An 18,621-nucleotide genomic window follows, 5' to 3' on the forward strand; every position below is an offset into this window, starting at 1 on the left:
TCTCGCCGGGCCCTGCCCAGGCTCCGCCGGGCCCGCGGCCCTCGCAGTCACGGGGACTCGCCGCGCCGGTGTCGCCTTCCCCTCGTGTCCCGGACGCCTTCCCGAGGCATCCACGACAGCCGTGGGCAGTGTTGCTCCCGGCCGCGGGAGCAGTCCCGGGGAGGCCAGACATCGCCGAGACTGGGGCTCACAGGAGACCAGGCCTCCATGATACGAAGGGCATTGAGAGGCCCCTCAGCGCCACGGCTGCTTTGGGATCCTCCCACCCGTGTTTGCAGCCTCAGAGCTTGTCAAAGGGGACAAAGGTTTCCCTAACGGCCCTCACAGCGTACCCCCGCTGCCCCATGAACTGCGATGTGGTCTGTAGCCTACGGCCCTGCGTGAAGCTGAGGAAAAGCAGCCAGTGTTATTTAAAGGACAATACTCAGAGAGGGAGGTCCTGCTGTAGCAACTGGTGAAATTTCCTGTATAAATATTAATGAGCCCAGAGGAAAAAGGAAATTAGAGGCTGGCAGGCCCCCAAGTTGGGACATACCCCATCGCTGCAGGTCCCAGCAGGAGCCTGCGGCCTCCAAACACCACCTCCCCACTGCCCTCCGTGTCCAGCAGGCTCCTCTTTGTACAGCCTTGCAACTGCACGCAGAGAAAACGTACCATATAAACCCATGGGGTTTACATCTACACAGCTCTTTGTTTCATGTCTTGGGCAGAGGCTTTTTCACTTGGCTGCATTTCTTTCTTAAATTGGGCCTACTGCATGACAGTTCCTTTACCACTGTCTTGTCATCAACAACATCTTAACGTTTTGGTGATGCTGCGCAGAGTTGGTACGGGCAGGACAGGTTTAATGCCAGCTGCTTTGCCTTATTCAGCGTTATCATTGCTGGCATAATGTGAAGCTGAGGAGTTTGAGGAATTATTTTTGTTTTCCAGAAATGTTCCTATTCAGAGAAGGGCCAAATGTAAAAGAAGAAATATATAAATATTTTGGAAATAAACTGTAAAGTTTACAAGACAAAGACTAAAAATAAATTAAACCTTAACTGTCCTTTGCTTGCTTTCAAGAAGAGCTTTAGGAAAGATCCTGCTTTCAGTTTTGAACTAGGGAGAAGTCCCATATACAAATTTTCTACATTTCTCCCTTTGCACAGCTTGACAAAGGGAACTGTGGCCTAGGGACACAGCAAGGTAGCATGATGTTTCACATCATAAGACTCCTTTTCCCACTTAACTCCTTCGTGTTGAATAAGAAGAGGTACTTTTCAGACATTAAATTTAGATTAAGTCATGACTGGTAGTAACACCAGCTTGATCTCATAATAAATATGCCTTCAGCTAAGTGAAAACAACTAGAAGATAAAATGATTCTTAAAAGTCAAATAGTATGGTGTTATAGAATATACTGTAGTGGGAAACAGTGACCAGATAATGAAATATTTGGTTTCCCAGACTCAAAAGGATTACACAAAATAAAGCAAACCTAATCTTTTAAGAGATCATTCCCTAAAACTGGGTCAGAAAATGTTGCCTCCCTTTGTCAGCAGTTATTAAAACTGTGAAAATCCTTCCTAATAATTAATTATTTAACAGAATTTCATAGGAGAGGTAAGTACACCAGAAGACATTCAGTTAAAATTAGGAATGCTCGTTGATTTACTCTATCCAAACCACCAAGTGTTGGTCAAGACTGTTCAAAACACTCGATAAATTCACAGAGATTTTGTACATATGTGGTTTCCCACATCATTTTTATATTAGGAGAACAGGATCTGAGTTGGACACAATCATCTTTGTAAGAAAGCCAGCCACCTTTCTGTACTACTTTTACCAATGTCAAGAGGTGAAGAGATGTTTGTGTTTCCAGGTTGATGTTAGCTGCTGTTTTCTCAGGCGTGAAGATGAGCTCAACGAGGTCAGCCGGAACCGACTTGGATTTGTTTCAAAAAGCCAGCATGAAGGAGGATGAAGCGTTCCTTCCAAGCAGATGAGAACGGCAACTCGCCTCTAATCGGAGCACTAATGCCTTGCCTTTGGCTATTTGTTTTCTAACTGTAGGATTGGAAGCCTCTCTGCCAAGAGAGGTTGTGCAATCTCCATCTTTGGAGGTTTTCAAGACCCAGCAGGATAAAGCCCTGAGTAACCTGGCTTGGTCTCATAGCTGATGCTGCTATGAGCAGGAGGTTGGACTACAGACCTCCTTAGGTCCCTTCCAACCTGAATTATTCTACGATTCTGTTATTTTTATCCATTTAGTATCTATTATCTTTGGCTTTCATCAGACATCAAACTGATAAAGACTAAGTTTGAAAGTCCATTTTTATAAAGCATGGCCAGAAAAAAGTTGCAAGTTTAACTGCTTTCTATGACTGAGACATATGACCCAGCCAGAAAGAGGTAAAAATCTCTGTACAAGATGAAAATATCATGATAGCTTTTCAAGGAAAAAATGATAAAAAAGGTGAGAAATGACAAGTCTTTTGAAATACGTATCACAGGCCTATATGCATTTGCAAAACAAATGGAACTGCAAAATAACTACTGAAACACGTTTATAGCACTACAGCCTCCAGCATCCTGCATAATAAGGGCCAAGATGACTTTTGGGCATAGTCTCCACTGGCTGCAAGGTTATATATCATACAGTCTAAGCTGCTCCTTCATGTCCCCTTCAGACATCTCTCCAAATGTGTCACTTTTTTCCTTCATGAGCCTGAAGATGGCAGCCAGCTGCTCTCTCTGAACCCTGTCAAGAAGAAAAGGAGAAGTAGGAATAGCCAGTCCCCAGAAGGCACTTTGAGCAAGAACACCATGGTCAAATGAAACACGAAGCCAAACGCAGGTCATTTTGCAAGCCTTACTGGCTGCAGGAAATCTGCCTATGTGAGATAAGAAAGAGAGAGCCTCTAGTTCTCCTTCCTCCACCTTCTATTCAATCATCCATCTATCCAATCATCCTGCATGCGCCTCTGCTGTTTTTTAAATATGGAGATAAAACAGGCTGCTTTAACACTAGCTTTGGAGTTCCTTAGGGCTTATCTATGCTCAAAGTTTCAAGATAACTTGACGTGTGGAATTTCATAAAACCAACATGTCCCAGTTTAGCAGACTCCATAATGAAACTGGATTAAGCATCATCAGTGCAGTGTCCTTTCATCCTGTAATGAGAGTATGTAGATACAGAGTAATTCAGGGATAGCTGTTAAACTTTAAATGCACACCCTACCTTAAAACTAGAGACCAGACTGCCTTCCAGTGTGGACATGACTTTAATCAGCCACTGGAAGATAAGATCACAGATAGAAATTTGCTTTGATTCAAACATTCATCTGCCAGTGTCAAACGGTGAGATGGACTCATGTAGCCAGTCCAGCAATGAGGTGATCCCTGTGTGGGCAGAGACTGACCAGTGGACCATCTAGCTCAGATTTCCATCCCTAGAAAGTCCCATAGTAGATGATTAACTCCCTTCTCCCCATAACAGATTATATCCTGATTGTTCCCTAACCTGAAGCAGTTAACCATTGTTGTGTGTCCTGCAGCACAAAGATTTGCGTCTCTCACAGGGCTTTATTTTAGGAAGCTTTATAGGAGGGCTTATATTGGTCATACATCTACTGATCATCACTCAGGGGTACAGAAGAGTGGGCAGCACAGGAGTGTCATTTATTCACAAATAGCTCATGAACTGATGCAACTGTCTGCGAAATCCTCTTTTAGGGTGAAATGAATGTGCACCTTGGCTCCGGTCAGGGCTGGCTGTGGGCTGGCATGTTCTTACCGCCGGACTCCTACCTGATTGGGATCAGATTGCAGTATTGCCTAGCACACCTCACACCTGACTCCTGTGTGAGATTAAAAGAACTAATGAGGTTGTGGGGCTCTATGGCTGTAACAAGGGAGAAGCAGTTTCTATTACTTCGAGGCTTATTTTGCCCCTACATGACTGTGGGGCCAGAATTCAGCGATAGCTCAGCAGCTCAGAGCACAGATCTGCTGCAATCCCAGCTCCTCCTGCTTGTTTAGCATCTTTAGACCTCCTGTGGGCTAGAAAGACAGACCCTGGCTTTTACTTCCACATGGTCACCCTGTCAAGAGTTCTCTGTTCCCATCACAGCCGGCTTTCTGCATAGGACTTTAGTACACTGTAATTAATCCATTTAAATGCACACCCATAGTTAACCTGGGATAGTCTTCCTGCATCTCCCGTGTGGACAAGCTAACAGCTGTTCCAGTAACAGGAGGGGTAGAAATACCTATTGACAGGCAAAACCAGGACACAATCTTTGCTTGAAAGAAGGGAGGACAGCATCAACACATCAGAAGCAACCCCACCACAAACAAGATCAATGGAAGGAGACAGTCAGGAATGAGCAGAGGAGCCTTCGTGCGCTGAGCTCCTGCCAAGTGAGGGTCTGCATTTTCCCCTCTCCTGGACTGCGCCCCAGCAGAAGCAGGAACAGCAGGCTGTCCTCCCAGTACCATTGCAGCAGGCAGGGCAGGAAAAAAGCAGATCCTGGCAAAAGAAAGCTCATTTGCCAACTCTTTTCTGTTGCAATTAAAACGCAGTTGTCCTAAGGCCAAACATATCCTCACAATGATGTAGGATCTTTTGGTTACGAAAGCTCTGCCCATAGGCTGTCAAGTGCCTGCATTTGCCTGTCACTTCTGTAATTTTTCGTGCTCACGTGAATAGCATCCAACTGCCCTTTCCAGGCGAGAGGAAGGGAAGCACGGTCGTCAGTGATCAATATTTTATTTTAGATCACCGCTGGGCACCAGAGAGCACATTTCCAGTCTGGTGTGGAGAAATTCAATATGCAGCTTTGCCTCACATGTCTGAAATGCATGCCAGCTGGGAGCGCTCCACACAGGTCTGCATCCCTCGTAATCATTTCACAAACATTAACCCTGCTGAAACCTCCCCAAAGGCCCGTTTCCTTGTCTCCACACCTCCAAAATCAAGAACACAGACAATATTCACTCTATTTTTTTAAGCACAATATCAATGCATTTTGGATGTCCCCTCAACTTTAAATATCATGACTGTGCGTTTGAAAAAGAAATAAAAAAGAGCTGTTATTGCTGTTACTTCTCTGCGCTACATAATCTACAACCAAGGGAGAGCAAAACAAAGATAAAGAGAGAAAAGAGCCTGAGAGGGAAGAGTAAGGCATCAAAAACACGAAACTGATTTCAAAAAGGAGCTTCTCCTATCAAAGCTGACCTTGCAAACAACTTTGTAGTGCTCCGGTTGTTGTTTGGGTTTCTTTTTATGATTTCAGGTCAAACCTACTCCATTGGCAAGTAAAATCATTCTCTCTTCCCATAAGTGCTGTCCTCAAAACTACTTGGATTCAGGAGGTCAAACAGGATTTTACTTATTGCTGACAAAATAGACTAATTAAGGATTTTCAAAGCAGCCTAATTCTTTTTGATAGGCAATTGAATTTGCATACTTAACTCCCTCAGGCTCTTTTTAGACATTTCAGTCCAAGACTTTTACAATTAACTGGAGGTTTGGGGCAGCGAGCCATAGGTATGTTAAAGGAGATCTCCGTTTTGGGAACTGCTAGGGACTCACGTTCACAGCAGCTGAAATCCTGGGCAGAGCTCTGCGTTGGGAATGCTGCTAATTGCTCTGCAGCCAAACAAGACCAGGATCCTGCTGTAAGACTGCATCGCTCCAGCAGAAATAAGGGAAAATCCCTGACTTTGCCCACTGGTCTGACTCTATCGTTAAGGAAGCCAGTGGAATCGTTTATGGGGTAAAAGGCATAGGAGAGCAGAATGTACCTCTAACCTAAAATCCAGATTTTCAACACAAATCTCTTGAGAAAGAAGTTACAAGCTGCTGGAGGCAGGGAGAACAAGCACAAACGAAATAAACTATTCAAAGGTTTATTGGACCAAACAAAGGCAATTTTTACAGATTCAAGCCACTAGAATTACAGTCCTTTGTATAAGAGCCACCATCAGATACAAAACAAACAAACAAAACAAACAAAAGTAAAAAATACCCAGACAACCATTTGAGTTGAAGAAATAGTTTGACTCGCTGCCACTAGCAAAAATCTGGACTCAACTATAGACTTTGCTTGATGTACGTATTGCCATGTAACTTAAACACAATGAATATAAGGCATTCTTTGCATAGTTGGGTGCTCGGGACACAGAGTCAGCCAGCCAGCACCGAGGGGAGACAGTGGCTGTACCAGCGGGATGTTGAAGCAGAGGGTCCAGATGTGCCTAAATTCATATGCAAACCACTGAACACGCTTGCAGTTGTCGGCTGGGAAGGGGCAGCCCAGCCTCTTCTAAAGCTGAAGCCTCCTGCTGTTCTTTAAATGAGCCCTTTTATTACGAGTTTGCCAACCCCAGGCGCTGGAAAGGACAACTGTGTACAAGGTTTCAAGTATTGTCTGCATAGGAATTAAAAAGAGGGGGGAAAAAAAAAGAAAAAAAAGCAGCCCGTTGGGTTTCTGATATGTTTGCAGCGTTAGCCAACCAGCCTCTTCTAAAGCTGAAGCCTCCTGCTGTTCTTTAAATGAGCCCTTTTATTACGAGTTTGCCAACCCCAGGCGCTGGAAAGGACAACTGTGTACAAGGTTTCAAGTATTGTCTGCATAGGAATTAAAAAGAGGGGGGAAAAAAAAAGAAAAAAAAGCAGCCCGTTGGGTTTCTGATATGTTTGCAGCGTTAGCCAAGAGGCAGTTGTCCGGCAGTGAAACTTTGAAGGACATATCCCTACCCAGCCTGGTGTTTCTACAACATTGCTAGAGGACTCAAACCCTCTTCTCACTCTTGCAAACCAGCTGGGTTTGATTTGAAACCTGTTATGTCTGCAGCAGGTATACGTGCCCAGCCGAATTCACCTTCTAGATGTGACAAAGCTGAGGAGCAATGCTGAGCTCTGGCTCCAGTGGACAAGCCACAGGGCTAGCAAGAGAAGAGGGCACTGGAACAGCAAGCAGGCAGAGGAACGGGGAGGGTGTCTCTTCCAGGACCCCCACTATCTCATCCTGAGCCAGAGGGAACCCCTGATGCCATAGCTACCTCCTTGGGTCTCTCCTCTTGGGAACAAGAGTAGGGAAAAGTGAGAATCCAGGTATTAAGAGCAGCCAAAGCGTGGTCTCCTAAACCTCCACCACAAGCAGAACAGCTAAACTATCAATCTTCATCACTTCTCGAGTCTTCTGTCTACCTACAGAATCAGCTCACTGCTAAAATAACTACAGAGGCAAGACTTGAGTCAGTCCAGCTACCGTCTGCCATCCCTCCCTTGGACCCCACTTTGTCCCTCCACCCCTCAGGATAAAGGAGCCTTGTACAACACTTGGAATCATAGGCAGTTCCCACCCCCCAGCAATAAAGAGGAGTTTGGCCCTAGGAAGAAACAACTTGGTAGTCTGGAATAAGATCCAGGCTGGTTTGAGAGAAGAGCAACGGTTCACCCACCCCAATAAAGGAACAATACAGATTTCATGGCAGGCCTAATACATGGTAAGGAACACAACTAATCGACTCGCTGCATATTTAGTGTCCGATTTGGGTTCTGTTTGGGGGAGAGGGAAGAAGGTTCATCCCAGGCCCCCAAACACAACTCAAGTCACTGGTTGGGCCCAAGCCCCAGTCCATGGAGCCACACAACAGGATCTCCTCCAAACGTGACACCACAGGAGTTTTTGAAGAACTCAACTTCAGACCAAGAGGGGATCCCAAGTTTTCAGGGTTTATGGATTTCTCTTATGGGTGTATTTGGTTGGTTTTGGTATTTCTCTCAAGCCTTTAAAGATGCCAAGGGATGCCTTTAGGAGGAGGCTAGGGACAACTTCATATAGTCTTCAGTTCTGCAAAGAGAAACAGGGAGAGAAGAGAAATCATTTCAGTCATTTTACCCCTCAGTTCGGTTCATTATTATTCACATAAACAAGCAGGGTGAAGACTCAGTGTGTGTGTGTCTCGGGAGGGGGAAGGCAACGCAACTTCCCACCTCAGGGCAGAGCAAGCCCTTGTTTGCAAAAGTCACTCCTCTAAGGAGGTGACACTTTGCTTCATCAACTGCAGCAGGATAGTCAAAACCCCATCAGAAGTGTAAATCCTCTCATCTGGCACTAATCTAAGCGACAACCCTTTTGACCTACTGACGAGAGCTGGAGAAGCCCAACTAATTGGAAGCCTTCGTTAGCTCCTGGGGTTACTGCCTCGCTGTCCTGTGCGGAGCCTCCCTGGGCTGCTGGCACCCTTGTCCAGCCCAGATTCCTCTTCCCACCGGCAGCCAGATGAGCCGGGAAGGAGTGCTGGTTTCACAGGGCACTGTGCCTGAACAAGTTGACCTTTCTCAATCCTCCTGCAGATGAGTCTGTTCAAGGGAAGAAGGCAAAAAAACCCCAGACTCTCTGTAGGTCACCAGGCTTCCTTTTGATATGAAGCTCTCCCAATGTCCCAGGGAAGGAGAGCGAGATGATTTGATGTGTTTTATGGGCGGGGACATCCAGGCATTCCCTGAGGTCTTGCTGCATGTTGTTAGCAGAGTCAGGGCTAAAAAAATGTGGTCCCTTGTTCTCAGCTTGAACCTTTTGAACACTCTGCCCTTCCTGCCCCAGCATCTCTCATGGCCCAACCATCCACAATGGGAAACACCCAACAGTAGGCTGGGCAGCTGCCCATGGACACAGAGACCTGCGCTGAGGTAGGGGGAAGCTACAACACACATTACCTGGGCACTTACAAACACTCACAGGTGCACCACAGCCTAATTCTTTCTGAATTCAATAGGGTTCACCGTCCATAACACCTGAACCCCATCCTCTACTCCTGCCAGCCACAGGATGAAGGCACGTTACAGCCTCATTTCTTCTCGCTCTTCTCCAAAAGGTTGCCTTCTCCAGCAGCCTCACAAGTGCAGCCGGCAACCCGGATCCCGGATGGAAGATGCAGGGTGAAGCATCACATGGGACTGGGGTTACTCAAGCAACGCTGTGGAGGCTTAGTGGCCGGTCCATTAGGACAAAGAAAGGAAATTCTCCCGAGTGGATAATCGCTCTGTGGGATTCGCAGCACTGAGGATCGGATCATCCTGCTCAAGTCACGCAAGCATAATCAGATTTCATGCGTGAGGGCATAAGCTCGTTGCCAGGGGGGCCCAGAAGGAGAGGTCCCCTCCGGCATGCCGCAGTTGGAGTGGGGAGGGCTGGAGGATGTCAGGGAGGGTGGGCAAGGCTCAGCTACAGCTTGCAGAGCCCCTCACAGGGATACTTACCTCCAGGACAGGGCCAGGCCGATAGCTGGGGTGAGAAGATCTTAAACCAAGCATGAACTTAATGGAAGGTGTCCGTCAGAGCCATAAATTCCCCATCGGCACAACAGGGATAGCCCTTTCTGCTCCTGGAGCAAGCTGTGAGGGGGATTAGACTAAAGAGCATGAGGCAGTCCATCACTGGGGACGTTGGGGCCTTATAACCCCCCAGGCTGAGAAGCTCTGGCATTGCTGCCACAGAGCCTGAAAGACTTAATTAGCTTGGGATGAAAGCTGAGAGCTTTGAGCCACTGCTTATCCTTGGCTCTTCCCTCCTTCCCATTCACCTTGGACGATGAAATCAACCTGATGAGCATGCTTTCCCGCAGCAGCACACCAATCAAACCAGGTTAGGGTCGTCTTTTGCTGGAAGCCCGTGTCCTTTCTTCAGATATAGATTATCCAAATATCTCTGCTCTGGCCCAAGCTGAGAGCCAAGTCAGTGAATTGTATGGTTTGTCAGCTGGACATGGTTCTGTGCAAGGAACAGCCGGAGAACAAGGAGCTCAGATAAGAGCAGCTCCTGGATTATGAGGGAGGCTCAGGTACTGAAGGTCTCAAAAGACCATGCTTCTCCTGAAGCATGGAAACTGAGTGTCCTTGTGGTGGCCTCAGAAGCATTCCCTCTCTCCAACTCAGCCACGGCATTGGCACAAGGCTTCTTGCCCTTGAGAGCAGACAGCATCCCAGCACTGACCGAGGGGGTGGGCTGGTGGCATTCCCATGTGCGTTTATCCCTCATGTGCGCAAAATCTGCAGCAGGTCAAGAAATCCTGTAGCCCATCCATAGACTATAGCTTACCAAAGGAGTCCTGACCCACTCTAAGGAGATCACAGAGCATCTCGCTGAAATGACCTCTGGTAATTGCTTGTGCCCTTTTCAGGAATAGTTTTACTCAGAAAGCTGATTTTCAGAAGCATGGAGCGTTCCCAGCTCCTTCTCCTGGCAGAAGGAGAAGCTGCTCCGCTTGTTGGTGGCATAAGTCCTCTGGTCTGAAATCGTGGCAAGGAGGGCAGATAGCAATCTGGCTCCAGACTCTTCTCACTCTAGACAGGCCAGAATTGAGGATCCCTTGACCCTTGAGGATCAGAAGCAGTGAAGAAAGGCCCTGAGCCCTGGGCAGACCTGGCAATGGGTGGTCAAGCTCTCCCCAGGCAGTTCCCTCCCATCTCCCTGCTGGGAATGGTCCCACCACCACTGCTTCCCATTTCTTTACCATGGGGACAGTTACCATCTCATTTCTGGTAGTGACCATAACCCAGTCTTGTCCAGGATTGGGTTATTGCAGGAAGTATCGGAGGAATGATCTACTAAATCTAAGCTTTCCTGGTGGTCCCAAAAGTGTGGGCCAGTTTCTCCAGCCAATAGGTAAAACACAGAGAGAGGGGACTTAAATGCAGAACAGGGAGAGACAGTCAGTGCTTAGAAGAGAGAAGAGCAGGAGAGTGAGAGGTACCAAAGAGAGCCTCTGTTAACACAGATCCGAAATTCCTCCGGTGGGACAGAAACGTTGAAAAGTCCACTTGACCTTGGGAAATACCTACTGCTCCTCAGGAACACCAGGAAAGCAGTCAAGGCTGCCGGAGCCTGCGTGACCAGGGAGCACAAGTCCCAGTATCTTTATGATAGGGGCCAGCGAGGAGCCAGTGGGGTCGGGGACTGTGTCACCCCCCAAGCAGACTTTGCCCACTGCTGTTTCAAGGCAGAAGCCTCCCACAGTTCCCAGCCACAGCAGCAACAGCCAAAAAGTCCAGAGCACAGCCAGGAAGGCGGCCCAAGCTTCCAGCCAGCTCAGCCAAGAGGCCACAATTGCCTCCTTCAGCCATGTGCCCATCCTCTTGCAACACTCCCGAGCCCCCCAGCCAACACCGCAGCCGTGGGGAAAGCCGTGGACGGGCCAGCCTCTGCTTTCCTCCATCGCTGTGTTTGTGCTCCAGCTTGCTGTCTATCAGTTTGCCCCCAGCCTGGTCCGATGCCCCGATTCCCCGCAGCCCTCAGTCTCCCCTGGCCGCAGGGGAGCCATAGGAGAGGCAGAGCCAGGCTCCCAGAGAGTTAGCAGATAGAGAACGGCAAGCTGCCCATGCCGCACGGGATTAAGCAGAAGCAGATGAAGACAAGTTGTGAGCGTTGGGCGAGGGAGACACGGAGAAGCAGCCACGAGCTAGGACAATTCAGGACCTAAGCCAAACGAAAAAACCCGGGAGCTCAGGCAGAGTTGCTGTCTGGTCTGAAATTTCACGCCAGGGCAGGGTCAGAGACTCACACCCTGCAAAGGCTATGGGGGAGCTTGCAAAAGTTTTCTCTCTGGGTCAGGAGAGGAGGAGATGGGGAAGGGGCTTCTTGGCCTCCCCTTCCCTGGGTTTCTGAGGGAGGCACCTGGAGTTGCTCAGTTTTTAAAGCTGCTGGGGACTCTTGACTCAATCAGATGCTCTATAAATAGGGCCAGAGCTCAAGTCCACTGACATCTTGTAGGTCAGAGGACATTTTCCCCAGGGATATGGTGGAAGCAGGGAACAGCACTGGGCCACCAGGAGACTCCTTCCTCATACAAGTGGAGTCTGGCACCTATGGAGGGAGCATCAGAGCACGGTGAGCCCAGCAGGGACCCCCAAAAACGCAGTGCCCCTTTCCTACAAGAGGCAGGTGGGAAGGAAACGTGCCTCATGCACTGGGTGTTTTGTAGCTGAAAGCAGCCTTGCCATGGTCGGTGCCATCGCCGTGGCTGGTGGCCGCAGTGAAGCTGTGGCCAGCCTGACCTGAAGAGCCCCATGGCCCTAGGCTTTGCAGACCCTTGCTGCTACTCCTCCTCCCTCAGCCCAGGACAAGTATCGTGCTGCAGAAGATGAAAAGCAAACATAAAATCCCAAAGAAAGCCCAAACTTACCAGCTTCCCTCATCCAAAAGAAGCACCATGCTGGACAGGACAGGACAGCAAAGCCGCTGAGTCGGGGGTGAAGCTTAGCAAAAGAGAAGGGAGGAGGAGGAGGCCCAGATCCCATGCTATATGGGGGGGGAGCAAGAAAGCAAGCCAGGGCTATGTGATGACAATGCAGGGGGTGGACAGGGACAGATGTCGATGGAGAGCTCTCCCGAAATGCAACCTCCTCCAGCCCAGTCCACCTACTTATTTTTGCAGGGCCAGTAGTGGAGATGTTTGAAATAGGTCAAGATCTGTCAACGCGGTCTGTCTTTAAACCCCTGCAGCTGCTTCCTGCCCTTGTGCGCTCCGGAGTTGTCATCACTAGCACTGCCTCGTTCAAAACCAACCTTCAGCATGGTTCTCCCTCAAGCCACAGCGTAACCCACTTTGATCCAGGATGTCTGGAAGAGCAGGGAAAGGTCTGTCCTCTCTGCCATTCCTTAGAGCCAGGGTCCATCCAGGGCACCCTGCCTTGCTGAAACTCCAGGGTCCAAGCCCAGTTTTATTCACTGCCTCTTAACCAAGAAGTACTCTGAACCCAGCTGGGGAGGAGAAGAGTTTCCATTGCTAAATTACGACCAAGAAAAGGACTGAGTGCAACATTTACAGCCATCCAATTCCCCTTGCATGAATTCCAACTTACAGTTGAGCCCTAGGCTTAAATTTAGTCTGGATTCAAGCAGCGTCTCCTCAATCCATCCATGGCTGGCTAGGAGATGCAAGGAGAGGACTGAGAGGCAGGAGGAGAATTTGCTCCTAGAACGGGTCGCCTGGCTGTGGGAATTGAGCCCATTAGCCAGGGAAACCGGGCAGCATCCCTACCTTATCCTCAGTCTTAGAGAGGCTGGACTGTGGTCTGGGGGATCACCTGCTCCATCCATGAGTACACCTGTGAACAGCAGAGCGTGTCTGAGCAGCTTGGTGCCATTCACTCAGACCCTGAGCAGGGGTCTGCAAGGCTGCCCTAGCTGAGGACCCAGGGGGCAGCTTCTGGCTCTCCACCCCCATCTCTTCCTAAATCCCAGAAACAAGAGAGAGGACAGAGAGGAGAGACCTTCCCACAGACCGTCAGATGCGATCTGCTCTCCTTTCTCCAGCCAACACACCTAGCGAAGAGTGGCAAGGACAGAGCACAGACAGTTCAACCCCTCAGCGTCACTGAGGCCAACCAAGCCTTGACTGGGACCTGCTCTGCCTCATGGAAGGAGAGAACTGAAAGCAGAGACCCAAGGGAGTCGTTGCTCCTGATTTTTCTCTTTTACTATGAGCGGAGCCTTGTTGCAGCTGTCAATGCTCAACAGAGACCTGATCATACTCCTTTCTAACTGAAAAACCCCCCCACTAACCTCTTTCAACCTCAAGGGAGGTTTGAAGAGCAGCTGGCAGAAACCACTTCAATCCATCCATGCAAGCCAGGCCCTGAAGGCACACTGGGAGCCCTTCCTCTTCCTCCTTCATCTGCACGAGGTGCCCAGCCAGGACAGCAACATCTAACAGTCAGTCTTTATGGGTCATGTCTCACACCTACACAACTCAGCCCTGCCTGAACAGGGGCAAGCCGCATCGCTATGAGTCATATTTTTCAGCCTGAACTTCTGCTTTACACCATGGCAATTACGGTTGGCAATAGATAGCCAAAAGCCTCAGGTGCAGAAGAGAAGGATTTGGGAAACACGCTGTGCTGCCTTGACTAAGGGCTACATCCTTCCCCTGCACTCTTCCCCTTCCTGCCCAGACTATTTTTCTCCCCCCGGGGAGCAAACGCTACGTGCTTCTGCTCTAGAAGCATTGGCAACCCACCAGGTGTGATCAAGCACAGCCACCACCCCAGCAGATGTATTTGCCAACTAGATTTACCGTCCTCCTCCCTTACTGAGCAGTCCCTCTATTTTTTAAGACTGAAGTAACCAGAAGCAGGAAGTTGCATCACTCAGTAAAGGTCACATTCCTTCCCCTTTTAGTCTAGATTTAGCACCAGTTTGAAGCCACAAGACTCAAGTGAATACTAGGAAAGACAACCACAACTTCTGGAATGATGCATGTTAGAGCAGAAGTGTGTTTTTGCATAAATAACCCAATCTACTGCATGCCTGTCCTCTCCCACCTGGAGTCTATAGCTCTTCCTGGAAAAGGCAAGTAATTCTTTCAATGGCACCTCCAAAATTAGGGGTCTCTAAATTAATACTTGTGGACTACTGATCAACACAACAAGTAGCCTCAAGGGGGTCTGGGGGAGCCACTTGCATTTTTTGGATGTTGCTTACAAGCAGCTTCACAGGGGAACCTGTTGGTCCATGGGAAAACTGGAGGAGTGACAGGGCTAAAAGCAAAGACTAAGCCTGTCTCAGCTTTGGCACCACAGCTTAGGACTAACTACCCACTCACTCAGCAGCCCTAATTTTCCAAATCAGTAACCAGAAGTGGCTGTGGGATGTGCGATGTCCAACTCCAGGCATGCAAGACGGAAGAGGCAAGCATCCGAACCCATTCCCCCCGGAGCGCTGATGGAAAGCGAGATGGAAGCAGAGGGGAACGGACTCATTAATCTGTTATGAGGAGGGAAGGAGGAGGGAGGTGGGGAGGGAGGTGGGACAGGCAGTCAACTCCAGCTCAGAAACAAACCCTCCCCCAGAAAATGAGACCCAAAACCAAACAAAAAAACCCCAACCCCACATTAGCAGATGTTATCAGTGGTACCACTACTTCTAAGAAACAGCGCATCCTTACCAAAAAGATTTGCAAGAATGTTTGTGGCCGAGGACCTAAGGTACTTGCTACAGAGATGTGAGATCAGAGGTCAGCTCAATCCTGCAACATAAAGGTGGCAAACCTGGGTCACAGCAGATCAGCAGCGTGGTTGGAGTGCATGGCGTCGGGGAGAGGGATGGGACTGCCGAGGGAGAAGGATGCAGGACTGGGCTGAGCCGCTGCGCTCAGCTTGCCCGGGAGCTTACCTGGCAGCAGCCCTGCCCCCTTACACCACCTGCAAGGCCTGGAATGAAAAGCTGCTGATGCCACAGCAAAGATTTGAGGGGGAAAAAGTAAGCCAGCAACAAAGCAAGACAAAAAAAAAAATAAAAAAAATTCACAAAGCTGCCTTAAAGAAATGAACAACACAAATATGGAAGAGAAGAAAATAAAGGAGCGGTAGGAAAAACACATCTGTCAATGGCCCTCAGCGTGGAAGGCTGCCGAGAGCCTCCAAGGGACCCAACGCCCTGGCACTGTCCATCAGTTTGAGGTGCACTGACCTGCCCTAGGACCACGCCAGACGGACATAAGCAGCGATGCCTACGAGGCCCCGCATGCTCAGGAAAGGTCCATCACCCTCTGGAGCCTGTTCTACCATCCTGAGTACAAAACCCCATGCCGCTGCTGTCCGTAGGCGATGTCCCCTCAATGTCCCCAGGTGACAGCAGGACCATTTGTTACCACAAAGGAACCAGCCCAAGGCCCTACAGGACTCCTGGCCCTGAAAACCTGAGGAGTGATCGCTCAGCTGGTTTGGACGGAGCTGCTGGTGCAAAGGGTTTGAATTTGTCTGCTGCAGGTAGATTTTTGCATTGGTGCTTAGCAGGATCCTGAAAAGCAATTCCCATTGAGCCCCACGGGTTTCTCTCACATTCACTCAGTTCATTCCACCACCACCCTCCCCAAGTGAAAAATACAGGCACACTAACAGACCTGCTTAGCGTTTTACAGGTTGGGGGTTGCAGGCACGATAAACATTTAACAAAAGGAAGAAAGCAAACAACATTTTTCCTGATGCCACCAATGCAGAATCAACCCCATGCCAGAAGAAACCAGAGCTCATTTCTGTTGCTGACCCCAGAGCACACAGCCCTTGCAGGTCTTTGCTCCTGGCAGTGCTATAAGGCAGGTGAAGCCCAAGATCTGAGGACAACTGGAAGCCCAGAAGCCAAGGGAGAAAGGCAAGACATCTCTTGTTGGGAAATTCGGGTTTGACATGGAAAGAATGGCTGCAGGCTCGGCTAGTGAAGGCAGCCTACACGGAGCTCCGTGCATCACCTGCGACTTTCCCAGGACCAGAGTGAGCGAGTGTCAGTGCCAGCCCTTGCGCAGGTCTCTGCATTTACGCTGCCTACCTCAATGCCCTGCTCACACCACGGAGACAAACCTCGGCTAGCCCAGCCGCTGCCAACGCAGAGATGTTGCCCAAGGGCCTCGACACGAGGCTTGCTAGCAGGAGCATGCCTGACCCAGGGGCGAGGTGTGATCCCTCCATCCTTGCCTTCCCTCCTGCGCTCAAGTTTCCACTTGGTCCGTGCCAGGCCTTTACACCATACCAGTTGTGGTGGTACTTAGACCACGGCATCACAGGCAAGGGGTGACAAATTCCCCCAAATTGTTCTAGGAGGTGCACGCCACTGCGTGAAGACGGGGGTCTTGCAGCCCTTGGGACAGCGACGGAGAGAACAACATCTCCCATGCTTGTTAAGCCACCACTGGGAAACCAGTTCCCTGCAGGTCGCCCAAGAGGGCAGGGGTTTGAGCTGCACATATCTGCTGGGGAGCAGCCTGCCACAGAGTCTGCTTGTAGGGCAAAGCCCTTGGCTGTGGGGTTTGGCAACTCTGGCTTAGCGTGGGCTCTGCATGCCCGTGGGCTGAAGGGCTCCCTCCGTACGTGAGCAGAGACTTCAGGCTGACAACACGGTCTGGCTTTGGACAGGGCTTTGCAGCTCGAAATGCAAGACTGGCGTTGATTTCCCTTGTATAGGCTGGGAAATCTTGAGCTAGAAAGCTTGTTTTTGGTAACAGGACAGGCTCTTCCTTTCTTCATGCAGGGTTCAGGCTCAGGGGGAAACTCTAGCAAAAAGTGCAAGATGGACAATTCTCCATCTTTACCAGGCCCACTACGTGGCAAATCCCCACCACTTACAGCTGAGGAGCCAGCCCTGGGTACAGACATTTCCAGTCTCAGCCTCATCACAGTGAACTCCAAAGCTCCACACTCACTTCACTCCAGTATTTCTGAGCTATGCCCATGTCCTCAGTTTGGAGGCCATCCACAGGGTGAAGGGAGGGGAGGTAGCTAGAGATCAGGTCCTCAACAGATGTAAATCAATGTGGTGTTAACGTGATCAGGGGAACTACACCAGCTTGCATCAGCTGGAAAATTTGGTCTAAGCGTCCAGAGAAGGAGTGTGAACAGCTCCAAAGGTATATAGGGCCATGGTGTCTCCATCTCCTAAATCAGTGTGACTTTATTTGTTCTCCCGTCTTCCTGAGTGAAAGAGGTCTGGACCACGGTGCAATGCGACGTTGAACCCAAGGCTACCAAGGTAGTATGGGGAGAGAGAGGTCTGAACACACCCAGCTTGCTTCAAGAGGATGCCAACCAGATGGCCTTGGGCAAGAAGAAAATGGAAACTCAACTTACCTTTGTTCTTCCTCGAGTTCTTCTTTGGTCATCATTGACTTGTACTGGTTTCCCCTCAGCTTTCCAGGACTGTATTTAAAGGAGAACGTCTCCTCTGCAGCTGGAGAGGGGGAGAAGGAGAGACAAAGAACAGCAAGAGATCGTGTGAGCCAGAGACCTCCCGAGAGCAGCGATCAACAGCAGTGGGCTCGTTCCCTTGAGATGCTTGCTGACCCCTGCTCCTGCACTATGGTGGCACAAACACTATGGCCACCCCAAAACACTCTTCCTCAGTCAGCCCCAGTCTCCAGAAAGCCTGGGCAGTGCCGGGGAAGCTGGGTGGATTGCAGTGGAGAGCCAAGGTGATGCTGGCCAGAGGAGAGCAGGAGTCCCGGCTGCAGCTAGCACTGGAAACAGCGAGCACTGCTGCGAGCCAGCAGCCCTGCGTGGAAGCAGATACAAGTAAATCCTACAGCACAGGAACCATATGCTCTTGCTCTCCCTGGATTCAAAGCCTTGCAGGCCCATCTTGGCTTATCAAGACATGCTAATCCTGCCCCGATTAGCTCGCAGCATTTTCCGCTTCTCCTCTCCAGACTTGCATTCCTCCTCCCTCCCTCCCTCTCCTCGTCCAGGGGCCCTTTCCCATGCTTGGGGCTCACGGATGGTGCCACGAGCAGAGCTGTCCCAGCCCAGCAGCTCTCCTGCAAATCCTGGGGCTGCAAACAGAGCTGAGCCGAGGCAGCCCCAGGAGCACCAACACCGTTGGGTCGAAGTGCCCCCATCACAGACCTGAAGAGGAAACTGAGGTCTCCTTCTCCACGTCTGGGTGCTCTCCTACCCGGCTCATCACCCTCAGCCCTGTGCTAATTACAGCACCGAAGCTCATGGACTCTGAGCCAAAGCCGATCCTTTTCCAATCGGATTTTGTTTGAGCGCTATTTGCTCTTAAAAACCTCTCCTCTGCTTTATCTTCCTACAGAGGGAGAAAACAACAGGAGTGGAGGTCAATCCAAAGGGCAGCC

The 18,621-nt window shown here is 49.8% G+C and overlaps 1 protein-coding gene across 1 annotated transcript in view; it reads right to left on the minus strand.

Annotated features, from left to right (window-relative positions):
- Nucleotides 1–2,443: 2,443 nt before the first annotated feature.
- Nucleotides 2,444–18,621, minus strand: part of MXRA7 (matrix-remodelling associated 7) — a gene marked incomplete at its 5' end in the record, with an annotated part of 21,850 nt that continues 5,672 nt past the window's right edge. The window contains 2 exons of the mRNA XM_009697868.1: nt 2,444–2,743; nt 17,618–17,717. Of these exons, the coding sequence (XP_009696170.1) occupies nt 2,629–2,743; nt 17,618–17,717 (215 nt within the window). The remainder of the gene's footprint in view (nt 2,744–17,617; nt 17,718–18,621) is intronic.

The sequence above is a fragment of the Cariama cristata genome, unplaced genomic scaffold (assembly GCF_000690535.1).
Source record: "Cariama cristata isolate BGI_N322 unplaced genomic scaffold, ASM69053v1 scaffold18333, whole genome shotgun sequence".
NCBI classification, from domain to species: domain Eukaryota; kingdom Metazoa; phylum Chordata; class Aves; order Cariamiformes; family Cariamidae; genus Cariama; species Cariama cristata.